The sequence below is a fragment of the Muntiacus reevesi genome, chromosome 19 (genome assembly GCF_963930625.1).
Source record: "Muntiacus reevesi chromosome 19, mMunRee1.1, whole genome shotgun sequence".
Lineage (NCBI taxonomy): Eukaryota > Metazoa > Chordata > Mammalia > Artiodactyla > Cervidae > Muntiacus > Muntiacus reevesi.
Window position 1 is genome coordinate 7,261,464 of NC_089267.1, and position 27,960 is coordinate 7,289,423.

The window sequence follows — 27,960 nt, forward strand, 5'->3', positions numbered from 1 at the left end:
CTGCTGAGAAAAGGTTACACCTGATCCTTCTGGTGGCAGGAAAGACCTGCTTATGGGGAGGTCATGCTCTCCTTTCAACCCAACCGAAGCCCCTCAGGTGCTCCCTAGTGTCAGTACACTAGGCTGGTAATAACTTGTGGGTTTAATTGGCTCTAAGAGAGGGTCAGGTTCTTTTCTAGGTTCTGGGGATTTCTCAGTGAGCAGACCAGATGAAGCTGCTGTTCTGTGGAACCTGTGTTTTATAGCAGAGACAGAGGTCTAACATGCCCAGTGATACTAAGTGGTATGAAGACAAGTAAAGGAGTCCGTCAGGAGGGGTGAGAAAGGGGAGACAGGAGGGCATGGATGGTGAGGTGCTGGTTGAGTAGAGATGTGGGTGCCTTGAGTGCGTGAGGCATGGTGACCTGTGGTGACAGAACATTTCCAGCAGAAGGAATAAGTACAGACACTGTGATGTGTCCTTGTGCTTGACATCTTAGAGGCCTGGAGGAGGCCAGTGATATTGGGGAGGCTGACAGAGGGGGCCGTGGGGGAGCTGGGGTCAGAAGGGGGCTGAGGACCAGACTGTGGAGGGCTTTTGACTGTAAGTCTGAACTAGGTGCAGAACCACTCAAGAATCTGAGCAGAAAAACCAGACCAGATCTGATGCCTGTCCTGAAAGGACCTTTCTGACTATGGAGACAGTTGAGGTTATGAATGGACATGGGGAGATAGGAGGGTAATTATAGGCCAGGCAAGAGAGCTCTGTGGTTTGGACCAGGATGCCAGTGGAAATAATGGAAGAAATCAGATGCTGGAGGTATTTCAGTGGTTGATCTGACCAAGTGTCCTGACGGTTAGGAATAGAGTGTGAAAGAGACAGTCAAGGAAATGTTTCCATTATGTCTCCAAGAACCCAACAACAAAAATAAGACAAGTTGATTTCCAAACCTATATACTGTAAACAAATGTCTAAAACTTATTTCAATGACCATGTAAATGTCTGTACAGTTTAGGATCTAAAGGAAGTTGTTTGGTTTATTTTTTCATAAATTCTTTTTTTTTGAGATATAGTTTACATATAACATTGTATTAGTTTTAGATATACAACATAATGATTTGATATATGTATTTATTATGAAATGATTAAGTTAATCATTTCAGTTAACATTCACGACCACAGTGAGAATTTGTGTGTGTGATGAGAACTTTTAAGATTCACTCTCTTAGCAGATTTCAGATAAATAATAGAGGTTGTTTAGTCTATAAATCTCTCGTGTGGTCTCCTGATCTTAATAACTTTTGTTACTTTTGTTGTTGTTCAGTGGCTAAGTTGTGTGCAAATCTTTGTGACATCATGGACTACAGCACGAAGGCTTCTCTGTCCTTCGCTCTCTCCCAGAGCTTGCTCAAACTCATGTTCATTGAGTCACTGATGCCATCCAACCATCTCATCCTCTGTCATCCCTTTTCCTCCTGCCTTCAATCTTTCTCAGCATCAGAGTCTTTTCCAGTGAGTCAGTTCTTCGCATTAGGTGGCCAAAGTATTGGAGCTTCAGCTTCAGCATCAGTCCTTCCAATGAATATTCAGGGTTGATTTCCTTTAAGACTGACTCCTTTCCTTTCAGATTGACTCTTTGATCTCTTTGTTGTCCAAGGGACTCTCAAGAGTCTTCTCCAATACCACAATTCAAAAGTGTCAATTCTTCAGTGCTCAGCTTTCTTTATAGTCCAGCTCTCACATGCATGCATGACTACTGGAAAAACCATAGATTTGATTATGTGGACCTTTGTCGTCAAAGCGATGTCTCTGCTTTTTAATACACTGTCGCAATTTGTCATACCTATTCTTTATCCTGGTTTAATTTACATTAAGAAAGAATAGAATCTTTTCTATTATGGTTTATTGCGTGATATTGAATATAGTTACTTGTGATATATAGTAGGACCTTGTTGTTTATCCATTCTATATATGATAGTTTGTATCTGCTAATGCCAAACTTTTAAACCATCCCTTCCCTACTCCAAAAGACTATGAAAAAGAATGTATATATTCAAAAAGAAAGAATAGAGGGTCAGCATGTTGCTACTTTGACATGTCTCCTTTCTTACTGTACCTTGTATATACATTATCTGACTACACATTTTAATGAAAATTCCCTAGCCAGAAAATGACTGTTATCCTAAGGAGCTCTTTTAAGTGGTGCCGTTTGAGTACAATGCACAGGAAAGTGGTTTTGCTTGTTTGTTTCTACTTTTATTCCTCAGGCTTTCCAGGAAATGTTTTGGTGAAGCATCCCTAGTATTAGAGTGTTTCCCAAATTAACTCTTTTCAATTGCTCCCGATGCAACCTTGCTGCCAGAGCGTTACGGGCACCCACGCAATGCGATCTCATCAGTGCTTCCCAGTCAGAGTGGATGCATTTTTATCCCTTGGCATCTTAGTAATTGAAAGTTAAGGATTGGTTGCATTATCTTGCTCAGCCAACCACATTCTAACCTACTTCTCTTATACAAAGAACTTCACTGTAGCCTTTAATATGACTCTAGGTGAATCTTACTCATAGAGTCTCTATTATGCATCAAAGTAAAATGAGTCCTAAACTTTGTATTCTTTTTTCGTACCATTTTTCATATATTTCTATTTTATTAGAAAATTCAAAATTGTTTTTCTGACTAATTACACATTTTAAAGGATGCATGAATAATGCTTTTTTTCTGAATCTTTTATATCATATCTTGGCTGGTGAAAATTTTGCAAGCATATTTGTCATTCATTCATTCTCCATCCCTTCAGTAACTGTCCAGGAGAGAATGCCCAGATAAAGACCAAATCTTTGGCCTAGTCCTGTAATATATTTTGGATTTTTGTATTTACTGGGAAAATGCTCATTGTCTGAAAAAATCTTATGAGGTCACACAGTGCTCAGTTGGAAATGTATAACATATAGGATCACAGAATGCTCAGCAGTGTAGAAGCAGAAACAGGAAAAGCAGAGGACATGCTGGCTTCTAGCATTGCTGTGAGTGTCTGTGAAAGAAGAGTTTAAAGCTTAAAGGATGGTTTGTGTTGTATATTAGATTCCACATATAAGTGACATCATGTGATATTTGTCTTTGTCTGACTTACTTTGCTTCGTGTGATCATCTCATGGAAAATATGAATATATAAGTGTATATTTATCTATATACATATACATAAGCATACATATGTACGTGGAACTGAGTCACTTTTTTGTACAGAAGAAATTAATACAGCATTGTAAATCAACTACGCTTCAATAGATTTTGTTTAAAAAAGTTGAAGGTGTGAGAGGCATGTTACAGGGATGATGAAGTGTGTCCTGGGGCACATCTTTGTGTGTTAGACATGGATGGTAAAAGCGGCCCTGAGAGAGAAAGCCATAGTTTCAGAAATTAAGATCTCTGGTGAGAACGGGACTGAGATTTCTTGTGTTTCACTCGTGTTGGCACCTAGACCTAGCCACAAACACTGTGGATTTGAATTTTAACTGTTGTCTGCAAAGAATGTGGGTTTTAGCAAAGAAGTTGCTGTCCGTTTTGTGCCCTCTGGAAGCTGTGAAGAGCTTTGCTCGAAGGGATCAGTGCTTTGCTTCAGTCCATCAGCAGAAGATCGGGGGAAGAATTCAGTCAGGGAAAGGTGTTCAGATTAGCACAGGGCCATGCTGGAGACTGAATGGCTTCCTAGTGCCCTGAGACATTGCCCCTGAAGGACAGACATGTGCACACTGCTATGTTTAAAACAGGTAACCAATAAGGACCTGCTGTAGAGCTCAGGGACCTCTGCTCAATATTCTGCAATAACTAAACGGGAAAGAATGTGAACAAAAATATATATGTATGTATGTGTACATTTTATATATACATATATATATAGGATGCTGGAACAATAGGTCTTCTCAGTCTGACTTCATGCTTCTGTTTGAAACAGGAATGTCAGAGTCTGATAGGCTCATTTATAAGCTGGAATAGAAATAGGAAATCTAAAGCTAACTAAAAGCAACATTTGTGTATGCCTGCTCGCTATTGGTTTATGCAGTAAGGATTTGGAATCCCTAAAATTGTCACACACAGGCCATCTTTCTGATTTTGCTCTTCAACTGAATTAGAAGGATGTTACTATGAGTTTGTATGAATATGAAAAACAGTCCTATTTTAACTGTCACTATGGCAATAATGCTTATCTCTATGGCAATACTGGTTTGCCTCTACAATAACCAGTGAAAAGAAGTGCTAATTCCTTTTATCGTTTTTTTTTTCTTTTTATGGTTTCACCTTTCCAAATATCTTGTTTTACTTGATCAGACTAAGAACTATGTACTAAATTGTTCCTCATCTCCATTGTTTCCTTCACTGAATTCCAAAAATAAAAATAAAAAAGTTGTCATCTGAGTCTGACAGGAAACTCTGACCCAAATTAAAGACCGATGCTCTTTATTTCAGTGAGTGCTGGGATGCCGTTTTGTACCTAGAAAGACTGGCTGGCTTCGGAGCCTGATTGGCTGCCAATCTTGGCTATGTCACAGTTAGCTGAACTTCACTGTGTCAGTTCATCTCCAGATATCTCAGGGTGCTCCTTTCAAAGGTAGAAGTAATGGTCTCTTTCCTGAAGAGTTACTATAAAGATTAAACATATATAGAGATATAGATGTAGATACAGATACACGCACATCTATATATAGACATATATATGTGTACACACACATATACACACGCCATCTGGCATGTAATAGACCCTTAGACACTTAGTAAGTGGGAGTGGACAAAATAGGGAAGGGTGTGGGCTCTGATACTGATGGAACATGTGACTTTGGTTAGGTCACTCCATTCCCATAGGCACAGTCTGCTCCGCTAGGGAGCTTCTGAAGTTCCTACCTACTCTTTTTTTTTTTTTTTTTTTTAATTGAAGGCTTATTGCTCTACAGCCTACCTACTCTTCAGGACTCTAAGTTTTTAGTTGTTATTTTGTGTGTTTTATTGAACACTTCTTGGAATATAATTGCTTTACAGTGTTGGGTTAGTTCCTTTAAAAACTAAAGATAGAACTACCATATGACCTAGCAATCCCACATACACCCTCAGAAAACCACAGTACATAAACACATATACCCCGATGTTTACTGCATACTACTTAAATTAGCCAGGACGTGAAAACAGCCTGTCCACTGACAGATGAATGGCTGTAGTTGTTTTTAATCTCAAGAGTGCACATACTGTTTACTTCACCAGGCAACCAGATCTTAGATTTACAGGTGTATGCAGCAGCTAAATCTAGGAAATCACTGGTGTCATGTCTGTCTGTTAGGAAGTGTGTCTGTTCCAGGTCTGTCTTCTGTAGTGGGATGCCGTTAATGGGCCACAAACATCAGTGGCACTTGCACTTCGCTGTCTTAAGAAGCTCCTCTCGTCCATGTATTTATTTCTCATTAGTCAAATCCTAGCTCTTCTAAATGATTTATAGAGGTGAATCTCTTCAGCTTTAATTTTATAACTTCTGTCCCTTAACATGTATTCCATCACTGTTGTTTGCAAAATTGTATAAACCATCTCTAGATGCATTAAATAATTCTGTAGAGTTAAGTCCTCCTGCCTTCGTAAGTGAATTAGTTCTCATTTATCCTTAAATGATATCTTTGAACAGTCAAGAACTACTTTTTTGCATTAGTTATTCACTTAAACTTTTCATGTGAAGAACTTTAACTTTAGAAATGTAAGTGATGACTTATGTGGCTAGTTTAATGTGTTCCCTTTAATTTTATCTTCTGTTTTTGTCTGTGGCTTATGAATATGAGAGAGCAGATGTGAAGGAATGTGCTTGTGTGTATATGTTCTAATATATTCTGGGCTTAGGGGAAAATTAGTGTTTTTTTCCTTTAAAGTTACATCAAAGACTAAAGATACTTTTAAAGAAAAGTTACACTGAATTGAAAACCCAATAGTAACAGGCTTTGAAAACCACATAAGTTTCTATGCTGAACAGTATTTTGTTCAAATTGTAGCTGATAACCACAAAGTAGGATGTTATAATAGGGGCTTAACAATTCATAAAAGAATGATTTATATTGGACAATAGCTTATATATGCAAATATATGTTCTGAAATGAAATAAAGCTTGATACATAGAAATTATTAAAAAGGAGATATAGTTAAGATGAAGACACTGAAACATTTTCTTTGCCCCTACAAAACATTTTTATGATCAACTTTGATATCCATTTGAGCTGCTTTGTTACTTTTAGAATTATGAACCATTTTTTGAAGAATCTGGTCTTCATTATTTGAAAACATTAATCTCTTCCTCCTTTTTTTTCTAGACAATCTCCATTTGCTTTCCCCAGACTCATTGCCTGATTCTCTTTTAACTTTCCCTAAGTCCTTCATTTTTTTCATTTATATTCCCTAAAATATAACAGTGTTTATTAAAGAGGATAATCATCTTTAAAACTTATTCCAAGACTCCTTAATATTTCAAAAATATTATAGTATATTGAGAGTATATAATATTTACTTCTAAAATATCTATTAATTGTGAAGTAAACATACTGTTGAGCAGTATAATTTAGAGTGCATAGGTGAAGCAAAACTGTAACTGGTTTGTATGCTATTTTTAATGACATGTAAATTATTGTAGTGAAATAGAGTGCACAGTCTCAGAGTGTACATTTTATGTGTTTGTGCATGCATACAAGTGGAGGATAAAAGTACATTGTTGTTTAGGAATTATTTTTGGGTTTTTGATTTCACAAGCCAAAGACCAAAACTTTTTTTGGAGCCTGAAGAGAAAGAAATGATGTTCACATATATAGAATTTATGTATTCATTTAAAAAAAAATAACAGAGTATAGTTGGTTTACAATGTTTTTTTAGTTTCAAATGTACATCAAAGTGATTCAGTTATACATATGTATGTAAAACATACATATGTTTATATATATATATGCACACATTGTAAATATATATATTCCCATCAGCAGTGTAGGAGGGCTCCCTCTTCTCCACAGCCTCTCCAGCATTTATTGTAGTTTCTTTCTATGTAAGAGTTATTTTCTCTTAAAATTTTGGCTCTTCCACAGTATTTCACATAAGGTAGAGCATGGTTGAGGTAAAGGATAGAAGGAAATTGGCTTATGTCATGTCCTATGTGTATAAAAAATGAGCTGTCTTTGGCTTCACTTGATCTTAGCCAAAAGGTTGCGAAGCGATAACTCTCTTTGGCTTAGTCTTCATGAAAGTCTGTTGATTTTTTACAGATGGTCAAAAGCAAGAGCAGTTAAATGACTTACCAAAGATCACAAAATAATTGGAAAACCAAGTGTATTTATCTTCAGGGCCCAAAGATATCACATTAAACCCCAGTGCATGCTAGTGAGACTGGAACACCTCATTCATTAAAAACATGGGGAGTTGTGTCAAAACTACTAGATGTTAGGATCCTGGTACACAGCAGTAAATTCGAAGCTTCCTTTTCTTTTGGAGGTTATAGTCTACTGTGGGGGCAGATAATAAATGAATCAGTGTAAAACTGGATAATATTTACCTGTTACTAGAGCCATAAAATGTAAACAGGTTATATGATAGAGAGGAATTGGGAGAGTTGAACGTCTTTAGATGGAGTGGTTCCAGTAGACTAAGCTAAGGAAAGCACAATTTAGCAGAGATTCAAGGATAAGAGTAGAAAGAATCTTCTAGGTGGAGAGGAAGAGCCCTGTGGTGGAGAGGAAAAACGGTGTGCAGCCAGCTGGGGGGAGGAGTGCATGGTGCTTTAGGCGTGACTCACAGACCTGCAGGCACCAGCTACATAAGCCTGGAGACCATTGGGTAGGTGTGGGTTTACTCTAAAAGCACTGCTGAGCCACTGTATTACTCCCAGTAAGAGGACAACATGGTCTGATTTACAATTATTTTAAATTAACTTATTTATTTTAATTGGAGGCTAGTTACATTACAATATTGTAGTGGTTTTTGCCATACATTGACAAGAATCAGTCATGGGTGAACATGTGTCCCCCATCCCGAATGCCCCTCCCACCTCCCTTCCCATCCCATCCCTCTGGGTTGTCCCAGTGCACTGGCTTTGGGTGCCCTATTTCACGCATCAAACTTGGACTGGTGATCTGTTTCATATGTGGTAATATACATGTTTCAATGCTATTCTCTCAAATCATTCCACCCTCACCTTCTCCCACAGAGTCCAAAAGTCTGTTTTTTTATATCTGTGTCTCTTTTGTTGTCTTGCATATAGGATCATTGTTACCATCTTTCTAAATTTCATATACATGTGTCAATATACTGTATTGGTGTTTTTCTGACTTACTTCACTCTGTATAATAGGTTTCAGGTTCATCCACCTCATTAGAACTGATTCAAATGTGTTCTTTTTAATAGCTAAGTAATATACCACTGTGTATCCATACCACAACTTTCTTATTGATTCATCTGCTGATGGATATCTAGGTTACTTCCATGTCCTGGCTGTTGCAAACAGTGCTGAGATGAACATCGGGGTACACGTGTCTCTCTCAATTCTGGTTTCCTCGGTGTGTATGCCCAGCAGTGGGATTGCTAGGTCATATGGCAGTTCTAGTTCCAGTTTTTTAAGGAATCTCCACACTGTTCTCCATAGCGGTTGTACTAGTTTGCATTCCCCAGCAGTGTAAGAGGGTTCCCTTTTCTCCACACCCTCTCCAGCATTTATTGTTTGTAGACTTTGTGATAGCAGCCATTCTAACTGGCATGAGATGGTTGGTACCTCATTGTGGTTTTGATTTGCATTTCTCTGATAATGAGTGCTGTTGAGCATCTTTTCATGTGTTTGTTAGCCATCTGTCTTTTTTGGAGAGATGTCTGTTTAGTTCTTTGACCCATTTTTTAATTGGATCATTTATTTTCCTGGTATTGAGCTACTTGAGCTGCTTGTAGCTTTTTGAGATTAATTATTTGTAAGTTGCTTCATTTGCTATTATTTTCTTCCATTCTGAAGGCTGTCTTTTCATCTTGCTTATAGTTTCCTTCCTTGTGCAAAACCTTCTAAGTTTAATTGGGTCCCATTTGTTTATTTTTGCTTTTATTTCCATTACTTGGAGAGGTGGGTCATAGAGGATCCTGCTGTGATTTATGACAGGGAGTGTTTTGCCTATGTTTTCCTCTAGGAGTTTTATAATGTCTTGTCTTACATTTAGATCTTTAATCCATTTTGAGTTTATTTTTGTGTGTGGTGTTACAAAGTGTTCTAGATTGATTCTTTTACAGATTGTTGACCAGTTTTCCCAGCATCATTTGTTAAAGAGATTGTCTGTTCTCCAATGTATAGTCTTGCCTCCTTTGTCAAAGATAAGGTGTCCATAGGTACATGGATTTATCTCTGGGCTTTCTATTTTGTTCCATTGATCTATATTTCTGTCTTTGTGCCAGTACCATACTGTCTTGATGACTGTAGCTTTGGAGTATAGCCTGAAGTCAGGCAGGTTGATTCCTCCAGTTCCATTCTTCTTTCTCAAGATTGCTTTGGCTAGTCGAGGTTTTTTGTATTTCCATACAAATTGTGAAATTATTTGTTCCAGTTCTGTGAAAAACTTGGTAGGGATTGCATTGACTCTATGGATGCTTTGGGTAATATACTCATTTTCACTATATTGATTCTTCCAATCCATGAACATGGTATATTTCTCCATCTATTTGTGTCATCTTTGATTTCTTTCATCAATGTTTTATAGTTTTCTATATATAGGTCTTTTGGTTCTTTAGGTAGATTTATTCCTACGTATTTTATTATTTTCATCGCAATGGTGAATGAGATTGCTTCCTTAATTTCTCTTTTGTGTTTTATCATTATTAGTGTATAGGAATGCAAGGGATTTCTGTATTTTAATTTTATATCTTGCAACTTTACTTTATTCATTGATTAGCTCTAGTAATTTTCTGATGGAGTCTTTAGGCTTTTCTATGTAGAGATCGTGTCATCTGCAAACTGAGAGTTTTACTTCTTCTTTTCCAATCCAGATTCCTTTTATTGCTTTTTCTTCTCTGATTGCTGTGGCTAAAACTTCCAAAACTATGTTGAATAGTAGTGGTGAGAGTGGACACCCTTGTCTTTTCTTGACTTTAGGGGAAATGCTTTGAATTTTTCACCATTGAGGATGATGTTTGCTGTGGGTTTATCATATGTTGCTTTTATTATGTTGAGGTATGTTCCTTCTGTGCCTGCTTTCTGGAGCGTTTTTATCATAAATGGGTGTTGTATTTTACATTTTTATCAGTAAATTATGGTTCCTAAGAGAAGGATTTCAGAGAACAAGAATACACTGAAGGGAGATCAGTCAGATGACCCTTGAATTAGCCCAGGTGAGATTCTGGAGGCTTCTAGAAGGATCTGGAATGGAGACAGAGGGAAGAGAGGTGACTTAAGACACTTGCTAGAGATAACATTGAGAGGAGGTGTTGATAGATGGCTTTAGGAAGTGAAGGAAAACTGGAACAACACTTAGGTTTTTGATTTGAATATCTGAGTACCTGGCGGCACCTTCTGTGGAGATGAGGAAGTGCTTGGCAGCAGAAAATCAAGAGTTTCGACACAAATACTGCTTACTGAAGGAGAGAGCCACTATGTTGGTCACATCAGATATTTTTTCTTCTGTGGTTAAATACAGTGTTTTCTTGCATGACCATTCATTTATGAATTGTCTGTGGCACCTTCTACATCTTGCTGGAAGAATTGGGTAGTTGCAACGTCAGTCTGCTGGCCCCCAAAACTGAAAGTATTTACTTGTTTGGCCCTTTCTAAAAAACTGATCAGCTCAGCAGTAGAGCATGGCTGGAACCTAATTTTAGAGTATGGTTGTTGTTTGTCTAAACCAGTGGCCCTTTTCAATAATCTTTAGAAAGCCTTTGTCTCCTTATAAAGCAAGTCTGTCATTGTTAAGGGCTTCTCAGGTAGAACTGGTTTTAAAGAACCTGCCTGCCAATGCAGGAAATGTAAGAGAGGCAGGTTTGATCCCTAGGTTGGGAAGATCCCCTGGAGGAAGGCATGGTATCCCACTCCAGTATTCTTGCCTGGAGGATTCCATGAACAGAGGAACCTGACAGGCTACAGTCCACGGGATTGCACAGAGTCAAACAAGACTGAAGAGACTTATCACACATGTCATTATTAAAATGCATCATTCTGTTTCACAGCTACTTTACTATTGTGGTTTATTTTTTTGCTCTCCATTTATTTTTGGTGTCTTTCCCTGTTTGCTTCTCTTTACCCTCTAAGAGTGGAGCTTTCCTAAATTACACATCACAGCCTCTTTTCTGCCATCTCCTAGAAGCCAGCTGACTACCGAAGCTTCCTATATTTAGGAAAGATCCCTACCTACTCACCATTCTCCTGAAGATCACTTACTGTTACTGACATTTGGTCTGGTTTTGCTTGTCTGTTCCCTGTCTGTCTCTCCTCCAATACCATGCTGGTCCCATGAGGGCAGGGACTTGGATTGTTTTGTTCACTGGTGTATTTCCGGTGCCCAGAACTATGCTTCGCATGTAATAAATATTCAGTTAACCTCTGTTGAATGAACGGATCTGTTCATTGTATTCTCTCTTTGGGGGAACTTATTCATGTTTGCATTATCAACTATTACTTCTTACTAGAAGACATCCAGTTCATATCTCCAAGTTCTAAATTTGATCATGCTGTAAATCTCAGGTCACTTAGTCCAAAATTTCATTTTCAATCTTTTCTTTGATTACTTTTCTACTTAAACCTTTATGCTCTATTAAAAATGTTACTCTTTTTCCAGGGCATTGTGGTTTTCTCACCCAATACCCAGACACTGTTGTTCTGATGCTCCTGGACATCATGGCTCTTTTCCAGGCTTTGAGTCTGCACTGGCTCTTTCTTCTTCCTCTGACTTATGCTCATCCATCCGATCTCAGCTCATGTTCTACCTCTTCAAAAAGGCCATCTTTGGCAAACTAACCACATGCCGCCTCATCAGTTCTTCCTTTGATACCACCTGCCACACCTTGAATCATCCAAATTGTTTCTTCACTTACCAAATGTGTGTTTCCCACTAGACTGCAAGCTTGTTAAAGGCAAAGACTGGTCATTGCTTACTCAGTTGCTAGTTCCTCCCTGGTGGGACAGTTCCTGGAATATTCTCAGGGCTCAACAGAAGTTTGCTAGAGGAATGAATTTCCAAAGAGAACCCCAGTCCACAATGATCATTTATTTGTCAAGTCTTGGCATTAGGCAATGCTGTTACTGTTCTGGGGATGGATGATTCACTATCTTGGGAAGCCCTGGGATTCTGCGGTTTCCTGCCTGTATGGGTGCCTGATTCTTACTCCTCTAGTAAGGTTTAAATACCCATAGACCTCAAAACAGTACATCACACACACACTTACACACACAGTGATGCATACACAAGCATGCCTATTTCTCTTCTCTTGGTTTATTATCATCTAAAGGTCCTTCCTCTGCAAGAATACTGCTCTTCATTTCACAGGTTCAGAGAAGAGGGAAAATTTATTTCCTACAGCATTTTCTTTATCGATTTGGCTTTAAAATTCAGGTATACATGCAAAAATGCTCTGCATATCATATTTTATTTTCTATTTATGTTAGGAATGAAATCATGAACTACTTTTGTAGAGAAGATCACCATTTATAAGTGCCTTTTTATAAAAGTACGCAAAACATACCCTTTTTAAAAACTGAAATAAAACTGGTATAATCAGCTTAAAATTTCCCTCATTAAATTTTGCATAGCATAAAAAGAAAACAGCAGTCAGAACATGCAATAGTTAACAGAAAAAGTACAGAAATTAAGATGCTTTTACAATATATTTCTCTTTAAAGAAAGATGATAATATTTGATAATAGCTTCTCCAACATTTGTCTGCAACAGGGGTAGGCAAACCTTTTCTGTAAAGGGCCAGGCACTAAATATTTCAGGTTTTGTGGACAGTACAGTCTGTGCTGTAACTGTCCAACTCTATTACTGTGACCTGAGAGCAGTCGTAGGCTTCATGTGGATGAATGGTGTGGCTGTATCTCAATAAAACTTAATTTGTGGACATTGAGATTTGAATTTTATTTAATTTTCTCCTGCCAAGAAATAGCGATTCTTCTTTTTATTTTTTCAACTACTAAAATATGTGAAAACCATTTTTAGCTCACAAATCATACACAAATAGCCGCTAGGTCAGATCCAGCCTTGGGCTGTAGTCTGCCAGCCCCTGGTTATGAGTGTTAAGCTTGAACAAGGTGATATGTTGGTCTGGCTGGGGGTGCACCATGTATATCAGCAGGAATACATGCCGGGGAGTAGTATCTGACAGGAAGCTGAGGAGAGCTTCTGCAGAGATCACTGCTGTTTGGCCAGAAGTTCAAGAGCAGAAATCAGAAAAGTACCCTGCAGTGCAGAGACTCCCAGGCTTTGAAATGGCTAATGGATAAAAAAATAGAATCTGAAGTTGATAGTCCACAATTAATTTACAAGGTTTTCGATTTTAATGCCAGAAAGGAATATACAAAACAATTTAAGTTTCACTATATATATACAGCAGGTCATTAGAAAGCAGCAGGTTGCATACGGCCTTTGACTTGTCACTTTCTCAGCTGTCTGTTGAGTTTGTCTGTTTCTAAATATCAGGGGGTCCTGCATTCTCTCTTCAAACAAATCGGTGAACTCCCTAGTAGGAAGGAGGTTTCTCACCTAAAAATCTCTGTGTGCTGCTCAGGGATGTGGGGTTGTTACTCCCTGTAGCAGGGATGGTGGAGGCCGAACTGATCGATGCTCTCAGCGCTCAGCACCCTGTCCTTGCAGACGCCCCGCCCACCAGCTCTGTTTCCCGGGAAACGGAGGCTGCAGTCTGCTCTCGGGTTGCCTGTTCTTTCCTCAAGACCCTTAAAAACTCCAGTCCCAGCCTTTGGGAAGGAGACAGCATAAATGAGGGAAGTTGGATGGGGATAAGAGCAACTAAAAAATCTGTCCGTTTGAATGTCTGTTTCCTATAAACACTGTTGCAGAAACCTGAAATGTGATTGTTCATAAGGATATTAGAACATGAAGATCATGATGGATAAATTAAATTATGTGTATGTATAGTATCTGCACCCCCTTCTGCTAATCACGGCTCTTCAGTGACATCTAGTTTTTTGTTTTTTTGTTTTTTAATATATTTATTTTTATTTGTTGGAGGCTAATTACTTCACAACATTTCAGTGGGTTTTGTCATACATTGATATGAATCAGCCATAGACATCTAGTTTTGATCTTCTGTTGGGCAAATAAGATAGTTTTATTTCCTCTAATTGAATCATTATGTCTGTCTTTTGTATTTAGCACAAAAATATTACAGTAAGGCAAAGTAAATCTGCTGTTATGCATTAGGTACAAACTGCACCACACAGTGCAAAATCCTATGCTTCTGAGTAGGCAAACCGAGATTTGAATCACAGTGTCACCACTTAGAGCCCTCTTCCTCATTTAAACTGAAAGCACAGGTAATACCAATAAGGATACTGATTGGTACCTCTTAAGGTTGTTTTAAATATTAAATAGTGTACCATGTTTAAGGTATCTGAGCCAAGTGCTGTACTAGGAACAGGGCCTAACACAGAGGAACTACATAATAAATATTAATACATGCTGAATCAGTTAAGGAACAGTGACAAGTGCCAAGACCATGGCAAGTGTGCAGTAAAAGTCAGCTGTCCTTCCCTTCCCTCCCAGATACCCTCAGTATTTTACAAGCCACTCAGCATTGCCATAGAAATATAAAAACAATGGCTTCTTAAGCTGCTAAGTGCCACAGAGGTCACACCACATATACATACGCTCTGCTCAGCTCCCATGTGCTTGCTCTGGGCTCATGAACAAAACTGAGTCACTTTCTTTTTTCTTAATTAATTTTATTGAAGTATAGTTGATTTTCAGTCTTGTGTTCACTTCTGCCATATAAAAAGTGATCCAGATATACATACATATATACATATATATAGAGAGAGAGAGAAAGAGAGAGATATACACATTTGCTTTTCATATTTGTTCCATTATGGTTGAGTTGCTTTCTAACACACTTAGGCAATGCACCATTCCCTCCGTCCCAAGTGTTATGTACGAGATTTTGAAACTGTGCAGGTGACCAGCCAGTAATAGTGATGTTTTCCGCAAGCACTTCCATTTGGATAACTGGCCAATTTTCTAATACTGAGTCAGGATCCAGTTTCTAAGTTGTTCCCTCTGAATCAACATGAAATATAGTGCAAATTTTAAATGTTTTGGAAGCATCGCTAGTAGGCGGCAGTGAGAAAGACAGCTTTTAGGACGTCCCGTAAAGAACTTCTGATGCCCCTCCACTTCTGTTTATGATTATGACGTGCCTTCCCTCGGGAGTTTCCCCTGCTCATTATAGGACATGAGTCATTGCATTCAACACTTAGGTCACTGCCTAAAAGTAGTGCTTTTGAAGTTCTTTGTGCGGGCAGTGGCCATGATTGCAACAGAAATATTGAATTTGTCATCCATGGCACAGTTGTTTCCCTTCTCAATGGAGGAGATAGATTTTTAATGTGACTGACCTTGTGTAACCAAATAACCAGAGAAGGCAATGCCTTGCCTCTGTCAGAAGCTACTAGAATGAAGGAATGAAGGAAGGGAGAAAGAAAGGGATGAATGGAAGAGGGAAGGAAAGAAAAGGGTGAATTTAAAGGGCATTGTTAGTCACTCCCCAGGTGGCACATTAAAGTTGATACATTAAAGTACTGAAGAATGACCTATATTTATTTTAAGTGCAATTCCTGCCTTTGGTCTGAATATACTCAACATTAAGTTTTGACTATGTAATTTCAGGCCTAAGGTCGCTGAAAGACAACCAAAAAGGAATGTTCAATGCAAACTTCAAATACTTTATCATACTATGGATGTAGGATGAGGTAGTTTCCTAGTTCCCTTGGAAGTAATTTGAGGAAACCTACTAGAAAAGACAACAATTCCATAGGACCACTCATGCTTAAGGTACTGATTTGGCATCCAGCTCTCACTGCTTGACATATAGTTATTTATTTCATCCTCCAACATTCCAGTGAGATAGATAATATTATTATTCCTGTGGTACAGAAGAGGAAATGGAGGCACAGAGAGGTTAGACAATTTGCCCTGGGTCACACAGCATGTAAAATGAACTTGAAATTTATCTTCTAAAATGAGACTTTTGAGAGTGATAGGTGGTGTTAATCATAATCTTACAAAATAACAGAAATGAACCGGGACTGGCCCTGAAAGTCCAGGACATCATAGTTAGCCTAAAATATCCAGGATTTGAATCCATGGCCCAGATCCAGAGTCTGCACTGCTCTGACTCTGGTAAGCTGCCCTTTCCTCCGCTGGCTCTCATTTGCCCATTCTGTTCATTCCTGCAGCATTTATCCATACACTTCCAGTCCCTAGAATTTTCTTTCCAGATGCCTTATTTTTTCTCATTGTGTATTTTTTTTTCAATTGAAGTATAGTTGATTTACAATGCTGTGTTAGTTTCAAGTATACAACCAAGTAATTCATGTGTGTGTGTGTGTGTGTATATATACATTTTTCAGATTTTTTCCCCTTATAGGTCTTTGCTGTTTATCTAGTTTATATATATCTATTTGTGATCCCATGTACTGTTGCCCACCAGACTCCTCCGACCATGGTGTTTTCCTGGCAAGAATACTGGAGTGGGTTGCATTTCCTCCTCCAAGGGATCCTCCCCACCCAGGGATCAAACTCATATCTCCTGTGTCTTCTGTATTGGCAGGCAGATTTTTTACCACTGAGCCACCTAGGAAGACCCGTTTTATATGTAGTAGCTGTATATGTTAATCCCAAGCTCCTAATTTATTCCTTATGATTTTTTGTTCATGATGCAACTGATTCAACTTTACAAGAATGAATCAGACAGAATCCCCATTGTCTAGGACCTCAGTCAATAAGGACAAAGGGCTAAAACCTCATGATTTTTCTTAAGAACAAGTTAGAAGCACCCTATCTGCTTTGATGAACCAAAGGAGAGCTCAGTGGTTACAGAAAACCAGAACAAAATAATGACTCATGTGCTTTTAGACCATTTGTAGAAAATTCCATTATGCTTCCTGATGGGCAAAAATCTATACCAAACCCGAATCCTTTGAGAGTTTGGCCGGTAACAGACATGGTGCTCTCAGAGGATTTTATGCTGTCTATCCAAATGCAAAATGAAAGCTTTAAAAATGCACAGTGAAAGTCAGCTGGGTTTGCTCCAAGGTTTATCCATGATGAGTCACCTATTTTTATTGCATAAGTAATAAGGTCTAGTGTTGTAATGAAGACATGATACAGTGAATTTAGGGTAATTCTTGGAGCATTCAAGACTTGCCTATGTGTTCAGGGACATTGTGCCCTTTGAGATTTTTTTCTAACCACTTTAATCTTCTGTACAAAAGACATTTTCTCAGTTTTTGAGAAAAGACACTATGTTATTTGAATCCTCACACAACTGGATTTTATGTAGCAACTTATGGAAGCAAAACCTGAAGGTTGCTCCCTCATGCTGTGCACAGATGCTCTTTGGCAGCACTAGACATGTATGTACTCTAGACATGTCTTAGGATATCATTGACTATAGCTGATTTACCATGTCATGTTAGTTTCAGGTATGCAACACTGTGAGTCAAATATATATATATATATGTATATACAATCTTTTTCAGATTCTTTTCCTTATCAGTTATTACAAAGTATTGAATATATCTCCCTGTGCAATACAGTAGGTCCCTGTTGACTATCTGTTAGTATTTTATGCCTGTTAATCCCAACTTCCTAGTTTATTCTTCCCACCCTCTCCCCTTTGATAACTGTCAGTTTGTTTTCTATGTCTGTGAATCTGTTTCTGCTTTGTAAAAATAAGTTAATTTGTATTATTTTTTAGATTGCACATGTAAGTGATGTCATACAGGATTTGTCTTTGTCTGACTTAGTATGATAATCTTTAGGCCCATCCATGTTGCTGCAATGGCATTTTTTTATTCTTTTTTTATAGCTGAGTAATATTGTATTGTACAAATGCACCACCCTTTCTTTATCCATTGATCTGTTGATGGGCATATAAGATGCTTCCATGTCTTGACTGTTGTGAATAGTGGTGCTATGAACATTGGGGTGCATGTTATCTTTTCAAATTATGGTTTTCTCTGCATATATGTAAGGCATTTGTTTTTAATCTTACCTCTTGAGCTCCCTAGTTCCCTAGAGACTAATTGTGTTTAAATTTTACCTGAAGGTTTTAGAGAAATTGAGTGAAAAAGGGAAGGAATTAAGGACTGGATTGGCCCAAGTGTCTGTTACAGGGACCAAAAGAAGGAAAAAACAAAAGTCACCTTTAAATCATTTCTGTTGTATGGAAATAGGTTTTCTTGTTAATTAATCATGGCACTTTATGACTGCACTGTCATAAAGAACGACAGTGTCACCTTAAGCATCTTCCTATGTAGGTTTAAGATAAAAATTTGCACATTTAAATACTGCATATTTTAAAGAACTTGTATACTGGTAATTGAAGGCTATATTTGAATCTTGTCAGTCTATGAAGTCATATCTCTTTTTATAATGTATTTATTAAAATGCCATCTTATGCTATGAACTGGACTTCCCTGGTGGCTCAGATGGTAAAACATCTGCCTACAGTGTGGGAGACCCAGGTTTGATCCTTGTGTCGGGAAGATCTCCTGGAGAAGGAAATGACAACCCACTCCAGTACTCTTGCCTGGAAAATCCCATAGATGGGGGAACCTGGTAGGCTATAGTTCATGGGGTCACAAAGAGTCGGACATGACCGAGCGACTTCACTTTCTTTCTTTCTTTCTTTCTTTCTTACTTTATGAACTACATTTCTATAAAATTAATGAATACATGTTTGTTTTTATACACTTCCTATGCTCAATACTGTGCAATTTAAAGGACTTCTTACAGAAGTTAAATAAGTGATTCTAAGTGATTTTTATATTCCTTTAGTCTAGAATCAGAAGTCAGTCAAATCTATATGGTTGTCATTTAACACCCAATGTACTTCCAACTGAAGAATGAATGCATTTCATAAAGTAAGATGCATACATGTATAATTATCTCATTTTTATATATTTAAGAGTAGTGTATTGAACCCGCATTTGTTCAGTATAAAGTGATATACAATTGACACAGAATAAGCTTCTTCCATATGACATCTATTTCTTTTTGATTATTTATTTTTTCTATTTTGTTTTCTTTTCAATGTATATAAAAGCCATAGGAACTATTAGACCTCACAATCCAACAGTTTATCTCTTGTTTTCCTTTATAATAGAAACCAGAAGTCAGAAAAGGCTTTATTACTTCTCATCAGTTTTTAGAGCAGCAAAGTGAAATAAATTTCCTCTCAACACCAAGACAACCAAAGTTAGGATCAAGGGATTTGGAAGTAGATGCACTTAGCTTTGCATATTGAATGAAGCTTGGAGGACCCTTAAGAAAGAGCATGCTGCCAACGTTCTGGTCTGTGCATCTACATGCATGAGTCTTTGGACCCTTTAGGACAGATAAACTAGGTTGACTTCTGGACCATAAAGACTATGTTGATTGAATTATTAAAGAGACTAAAATAATTAGAGATGCTATCCCAAAACAGCATTTCACATCGATAACAATTTATGTTACCCAGCACCCTTTCCCTTCAACATTTAGTTACAAAATCCTTTTTTAACGTTATTATGTCAAATTACAGGCCAAATGAAATTCTATTCTCTGCTGATAATGGATGCGTATAATAGTCTGAAAGAGCTTTCACAAAGTATAGTAATACATAACCAATTTAATTCGCAACTAAGCCAGTGAAATAATATATTTATACAACTAATATTGTCAAATTCATAGTTTTCATCCTCTTATTTAAATTACATGTTTCTTTTGAATGAAATACATTTATGAGGAGCCTAATGGTTTCTTACTACAGCTTTTCTGTTGTGACAGCTTTTAGTGTTTCTCCACTATCTTTCCATTTAAATTATGCATAGGATATCTGAAACTTTAATGTGAGACAAGTATGGACCTAAGTAAAAGTTACAAATTTACTAATCTTTGAAAATGTATATAATCAATAAGTGCTTGAGTATTTACTATCATAGTTTTGTTACATATAGTTATATATTGATGTATGTATATAATAAAAATATATTAAGGCATTACCAAACATATTATTCATTGAGTAAACACAGAATTCCCTTTTCACATATTTATTACATTTATTACCTTCAATTATGGGTGTACATTTTAAGAACTGTTTGTTATTGCTGTTCTACCTGTTAAATAATTCTGCATATTATTTTGTCTCTGTGGTTATGGCATTGTTGGTGCTTGGTTGTTTGAATTCTGACAGTTCTGTCTCCCAGAGCAACATGCTTGTTTTTCATGTTCATGGTACCCCATCCAATCCGTGAAATAATTGTTCCAATGGCAGTGTTCAGAGGTGCACACAGAAAACTTGGTCTGAAGACAAAGTACAGATTTAAATGAAAATGTCAGTCTGTGAGTCAAGTGTGTTAACAAAAATATTTAACAAAAAATACAGCATGGGCTTTTAACCATTAGAATGGAGGCCCATCATAACCAACCAGTATGCCTGCACGTTTTGTGCTCTGACTGTCCACCACTGGCCATCATTGTATGATCCCTGCTGAGAGCAACAGAAACCAAATTAGTAAGAAAAACAGTCAGCAGCCTTAATCAGCATCATCTAATATGAAGGAATAAGTACATTTTATAGCTCTGATAAATGTAATTTGGACTAGAAATTTTCTTTTGACTATACTGAAAGGTTTAATTTGGTCAGTTTTGATAACACTGAAAGATTTTAGTTGACATCATTGCTTCTTTTTTAATAGTGGCTAGCATTCAGAAGCTTCCTGCGGCCTCTGTTCTGACAGACATCAACTTCCCAATGAAAGGACGGAAGGGAATGGTTGACTGGGCAAGAAACTCAGAAGACAGGGTGGTCATTCCAAAAAGCATCTTCACTCCTGTGTCATCAAAAGGTAAATATGTGAAGCAATTTAGGCCTTGAGAAAAAAATATATGAGTTCAATTTAATATTACACTAGCAATTTAGTCTGTAATCATGACCTTAAAGTCATTTTGTAACTATAGAAAACTCAATTTGGTGTCGCCTAAATCTTAATTTACTTGAATAAAAGATCATTAAAACGTAAAAAAATAATACAAGTGCAAATTATAGACCTGCTATTGACATGGTCAGATTTTCAGTGTTGACAGTCTCACCCCAGTGTAAAGCATGTGGCACGGTATTTTAAGTTTAGGTATTGAAATAGGCTGTGTTTTCTATTCTGTGCAAAATAAATTATTTCTGCCTCACTTAAAAAATTGATATATAAAGACAAATCTAAGAAAAGAATTGAATTTTAAGAACATCTTAGGTAGACCTTTAAATTGAATGACCCTTTTCAGTAGTGACACTGTGATCTTAATTCTTACCTTGGAGATCTGACATTTTAACTGAGAGCTCCAAAGAGCGTTGGCTGTCTCCCCACATCACTGGGAATTTAAGCTCTTTTGCTGTAACCACAGCCACTTCTTGTCTCAGCTTGAAGGAAGGTTGCTTCATGACACAAAACCCACTGAAAATATATCTTCTGGGGCCACACACATACAGTGTGTGGGCTCAGTTGCCCGGCATGGTTAAGAAGGCATATCTTATTCCTGGCTTTGCATCGGTAAATACTGGAATCCCCTCATAATTAGGAGATTAAAAGTTTTATAGGACATAGTATTTTTCTTGCTGTTTTGCTAATATGTTTAAATTTTATTCTTTCTAGAATTAGATGAATCATCAGTCTTTGTTCTTGGAGCAGTCCTGTACAAAAACTTAGATCTAATTTTGCCCACTCTGAGGTAAGCTACAAAGTAATAAGCTGTTGTAATCTCTGTAAATTATTCCAAAAATGTGATTATAGCTCATTCTATGAAAATAGTCAAACAGGCTTTGGTAATACAAAGGGCTTTTCCTAAATGAAATAGAAAATACCAATTTAATGAACAGCTTATTAGCATACCATGGCATTGCAAAACAAGTAGGAAAGACAATTTTGGTTCCTGATTATAGCCCTGTAATTCTGACTTGCCTTGACTGAGGAAACAAAAAGTAAGAAAGAAAACCTCAAGGCTCTATAATAGAATGGACCATTTTAAAATTAATCTGTCTTCTTGCTTTATTAGTACTTAATGTTACTGTTCACCAGCATGACATGAAACTAAAGCAGTGTCATGATGGCTGAGAACACACATTTTGTTCATCGGCTCAAGATCTCAATTTGCTTCTAAATAAATATCCAATTACAGTTACATTAAGAAAAAAATGCTGTTGTTCAATTAGAGGAGTAATTTTGGAAGAAATCCATTGATTCCTTTCCTCCCAGACATTAAAAAGAAACAATTACAAATAGTAATTCTTCCAACATTAATTTATTTGCTCTGCTGTCTTAACTGGTTTACCAGATCGGTAAAGAATCTGCCTGCAATGCAGGAGACCCCAGTTTGATTGCTGGGTCTGGAAGATCCACTGGCGAAGTCATAGGCTACCCACTCCAGTATTCTTGGGCTTCCCTTGTGGCCCAGCTGGTAAAAGAACCTGCCTGCAATGTGGGAGACCTGGGTTCGATCCCTGGGCTGGGACGATCCCCTGGAGAAGGGAAAGGCTACCCACTCCAGTATTCTGGCCTGGAGAATTCCATGGGGTCGCAAAGAGTCGGACACGACTGAGCGACTTTCACTTTCACTTCACTTTCACAGAAAAAAAAAAAAAAGAAACAAAAACATGGGCTCCCCAGGTGGTCCAATGGTAAAGAATTTGTCTGCTATGTAGGAGATGCAAGAGACCGGGCTCAGTCCCTGGGTCAGGAAGATCCCCTGGAGGAGAGCATGGCAGCCCACTCCAGTATCTTACCTGGAGATTCCCCATGGTCAGAGGAGCCTGGTGGGCTACAGTCCATGGGGTTGCAAAGAGTCAGACACGACTGAATGACTGAGGACTTACGCACGCAGAAAGCAAGGAGGCCCGCTCTCTGGATGATGCTGTCCTCACCCTTGATGACCTGTTTCCTCCACCAGGGCTCACTGTGGAGAACTGAGACAAAACTGTATTTTAGTTAAATACAGCCCCAGGGCTGTGAGCTCTTCCTCACTCCCTCATGAGTAAAGTGCTAAGTTTTTTGAGGGGAGAGACTGAAAATTGATGTGTACATTATACCAGGGTCATAACAAATGGGCTAATAAATAAAAACAATTAGAGTTCAGTCCAGTAGGAAAAGACCTCCAAGAAAGAAACAACAGTTGCAGTGACTATTCAAGATTATTTGGAGAAAATCTATGTGGAGCAAAAAGAGTTGGTGTGTCATCCAGGGCGAGGTTTCAACCAGAGACAACTCAGAAATCTAGCTTTCTTTAACTCTGTTCTTCTCTGGATGGAAATTGGGCTTCCTGGATTTAAATTGGTTTGTGGTTCCTTTGGTTCTACTAATACTTTTTCAAAGCTAATTCTTTCACGTGCAACTTTTCCACGGGTTTTATTAAAACACATTGGTCTGTGCAGTTACTCGCAGCTAAAACTGATTTGTAGTTACACTGCCTCTATCTCTGTGTATGATATTTATTTGAGGAGAAAGTTAAAAGATACTCAAAGTTAGCCCCTTATTTCCATTGGCAGTTTGTTTGTGTAAAGCTAATCTTGCAAGAATTCTAGGTTAGGCAGTAACTCAAAATCAGATGATTTGGGTTTTAATTTCAATTGAACATAACAAGAAATTTATAAGCTTTTCAGTCACTCAGTCATCATCTGCTTCAGTTCAGCTTTAAAATAGAAGCACCTTTATGTGCGACATTCATTCTGTTTGCTGCAGAGGGACATAGTGAATGCAAATGAAATACTCAGTGTATAATGCTTTAGACTGTGAATTAGTTTCACTGCTACATATTAAACAGAGTTGCATTATGATTGATCTTATTTTGAAAAACACCATAGAACTTGCTCACCTACATAAATTCAGATTATTTTAATTTTTATAAATTCATAGAGTGAAGGAAATCGGAAATTTATCTAGGGATATTGGCCTCTTTGTTTAAAAAAAAAAAAAGAAACTTTCAACACTTTTTACATCATGGCAGAAGCAGTGGTCACTTATGGGAGGACTAATGGCAATATTGTGGGCAGTTTAATGCATAAACTGAAAAAGTCCAGAACTGTCTCCACTGGCACTACCTGTGACAGAGATTCAGATTAACCTCTGGGCAAGCCACTGACTGTTTATGTGTAAATCGTGGAGTTGAACTCAAAGGTTCTTTTTAACTTCAAAAACTCCTTGTCTTTATTTCAGCAAAATTGTAGAATCTTAGCATTCTGACACATTTATTTAAAGTTCTTAATAATCTTTATATAAGAATTGTGACTATGTACACCCACTTACACTTTCTAAGGAAAAAGTAATCAGGTAAACGACTATAGGAAGACAACATTCACCTTTAGATTCATTAGAAATAATGACCATAGAATGCTTAGGATGAAAAGTTTGTTTAAGCACTCTTTTAAAGGTAAGACATTGGCATTTCCTCCTCATTTTCTTTCATTTCTCGCTGTACAGTGATGTACACCACTAAACAATCTCAGTTTTTTTTTCCTTTCCAAAAAATTGTTCCAGAAATTATAGTGGGTAGAAGAAGCCTTTCAGAAGACAAGAGTGATGTCTTTGTTATATAGTCACTCAACAAATATTCACTATGCAACATCCCTCCTCACCCAACTATCTTAATGCTTTTAAATCTTCTCTATTCTCAGAAGTCCCAGAACAGTGCTTAATAAATAATAAATGCACAAGAAATGTTTACTGGAATAATTGTCTCTATATGATAAAATATTCTATCTAAAAAGCCAGTTTTTTAAAAATTGAGGTACATAGAAGTTTAGTGTTTATGTTGCTGTTCAGTTGCCCAGTCATGTCCAACTCTTTGCAACCCCATGGACTGCAGCACACCAGACCTCCCTGTCCCTCACCATCTCCTGAAGTTTGCCCAAGTTCATGTCCATTGCATAAGTAATGCCATCCAGCCATCTCATCCTCTGATGCCCGCTTCTCCTTCTACCCTCAACCTTTTCCAACAGCAGGGTCTTTTCCAGTGAGTTGGCTGTTTGAATCAGATGACCAAAATATTTGAGCTTCAGTTTCAGCATGAGTCCTTCCAAAGAGTACTTGGGGTTGATCTCCCTTAAGATTGACTGGTTTGATCTCCCTGAAGTTGAAGGGACTTTCAGGAGTCTTCTCCCACACCACAGTTTGTAGGCATCGATTCTTTGGCTTTCTGCCTTCTTTTTATACTATTAAAATATTTTAGGAACAAAGGAATAAAATACATTTTGTTGCTTCACTGTAAAATTTGACTGTGCTAACTGAATCCAATAGAAAAAAAACATATCTTCTTATTCAACATGAAAAAAATATACAAATTTACTCTATATGTTTAGTTATAATTTGTCAGATATTCGTGACACATTTTATTCTGTGATCATTTTGCTAATAATTATCTGTTGAATATTTTGGAGCCAAGTTTCCCATACACAGAATAATGTCAGGCTTGCTGTTAAATCTCCAGCAATTTTATATTTTGATACAATATTTTTAAAATGATTCTTTGCATAATTGCCCTGGTTCAGACCAAGAAGTTGATAATGTTTCAAATAGATATCATTTAGAATTTTCCCTTAATATAAAGACAGCAGTAACTTTGCATATTGACTGTTTCATTTAGATAGTTGTTTTTCTTCCCTTGCTCTAATATACCTTCAACTCTTCTTCCAACTGCAATCTCAACTTTACTGTTGGATTGTTTTTCCTTTTACAATTAAGTGGGTTCAGATTGTGACTCCATCTGAAGGAAATGTGCTTTACTCAAGTCCAAACTAAGTAAGGGCTATTCTCAGCCTCCCAATTGTATTCTTCAGAATAATGTCTCACAGAAAAAGCACAGAGCCAATGCCAGAGGCCTTTTAGAGCTTAGTTCTGTCCAGACTCTGATTCTGCCAACAAGAGAACTGAGCCCAAGATGCTATGTCCCAAAGGTGGGTGGGTTCTAATCCACCTCAAGTCTTTGGTTTTCCGAAACCATTATCTTTCACTGTCTTGCTGCCTCTGGATGCTCACATATCTATTTCTTCGAGCAGTACAGATTTCTACATTCCCTTGGATACATGTATATCTTCTGCAGAAAAACTTGAAAGGCCCAGGGGGAGGTAGCCATGCATGGGTACCTCAAAGTGCTCGGGGTCAATTTGGTGGCCCCAGTCAAGGCTACCGACACCAAGGACTGGGCCCTTCCCACCCTGCGTGACCGCTTTTGAGCCTGATCACTGAAAGCTGACCAGCAAAGGTCAGGGGTCCTTTGGGGGTGCTGAGGGCATTCACAGAGTCTCTGTGCACGTTAGTGAACTAACAACCACCCACCGCCTGGTGAGTTCTTACCCTGTTGAAGGTTTAATTGCAGTACATTTTAGTAGGACAGTTTGGTGATTCCAGGAGCCTGTAAAAATGCATGATTAACTGATGGAAATTATCTCTAAGGAAGAAAAATATATCCAAACATGCGTTCAAGCCAAAGAGTTCAAGAAACAGTTGTAATCAACCCCTTGTCTAATGCATCTAATAAAGCCAAGTTCCAGCTGTGTAGGAAAATTACTATACTTTTGAGTATGGGAGTAATGTGTACTCTTCCTTGTAGGATGTATAGATGTGCTATGCTGTGGTTAGTCGCTCAGTCATGTCTGACTCTGTGCGACCCCATGGACTGTAGCCCACCAGGCTCCTCTGTCCATGGATTCTCCAGGCAAGATACTGGAGTGGGTTGCCATGTCTTCCTCCAGATGGAATATGTAGTCCTGCTTTAAAAAAAAGGAAAAATGTGCATAAACGAAGCTATTAACATTCATTATAAAGGATCTAATTAAAATTATATGCAAATTACACTATAGTATTGATGTGCTAGGAAAAATATGGATAAACAACAACAAAAAATTTAACATTTTCATTAGCCAGTAACATGAAAACTATTTTTTCAAAAAGGAAAAAAAAATCAATAATGCAAAATCACATAAATATGCTGTCAAGTGCACCAACCTAATAAAAGATAAATGATGCTAATTTTTTTCATATTTGGGAAGTAGAGCCCATTTGAGTTCCTAATATTATAGGAATTAAAAGCAAACAGGAATAGCAATGAACCAGAAAATATTGTAAATATTAGAAAAACAAAAACATAATCACTTTTATACCAACACATCGTGAAAGTAATCTATCTGAAATACTGAGTTGCACCAAAGATATATTTTCTTCAGTTTGAGGACCAGATTTTGAACTTTCTGAGTTTGCAGTGAAATACTGTAGTTTTGTAGTAGCCTGTGTCTTTTTATAATGTCCTATGGTGAGGACAGTAGAAATTAACATTGTCCATGGGGTAACAAATTTTTATGACTAACACTATAAAATATTATAATATTACAAAGTCAGTATATTATTTTTTTAAATGAGTTTAATTTGACCATACTGTTTTAAAGTGAATTTAAACCCCTGATGACTTAGCTTCACTGTGGGTCTAGGTGTTACCTAACTTGAAATTGTCATTTGTTTTTGAAGTTCTAAGTTAGCCCAACTACTTTTAGCAGCTATCAGCTGATTTTAGTATTAAACATAAGTGAGACTGTCACACTAAGTGAAATAAGTCAAAGACAAATATCATGATATCACTTATATTGGGAATATAAAAAAGTGATAGGGATGAACTTACTTAGAAAACAGAAACAGACTTACAGACATAGAAAGCAAATTTATAGTAACCAAAGAGGAAAGGGGAAGAGAAATAAATTAGGAGTTTGGGA

The 27,960-nt window shown here is 37.5% G+C and overlaps 1 protein-coding gene across 1 annotated transcript in view; it reads left to right on the forward strand.

The window, feature by feature from the left end:
- Positions 1 to 27,960, forward strand: part of ADGRB3 (adhesion G protein-coupled receptor B3) — an 844,067-nt gene that overhangs the window by 425,875 nt on the left and 390,232 nt on the right. The window contains exons 12-13 of the mRNA XM_065911328.1: positions 20,915 to 21,064; positions 21,863 to 21,938. Of these exons, the coding sequence (XP_065767400.1) occupies positions 20,915 to 21,064; positions 21,863 to 21,938 (226 nt within the window). The remainder of the gene's footprint in view (positions 1 to 20,914; positions 21,065 to 21,862; positions 21,939 to 27,960) is intronic.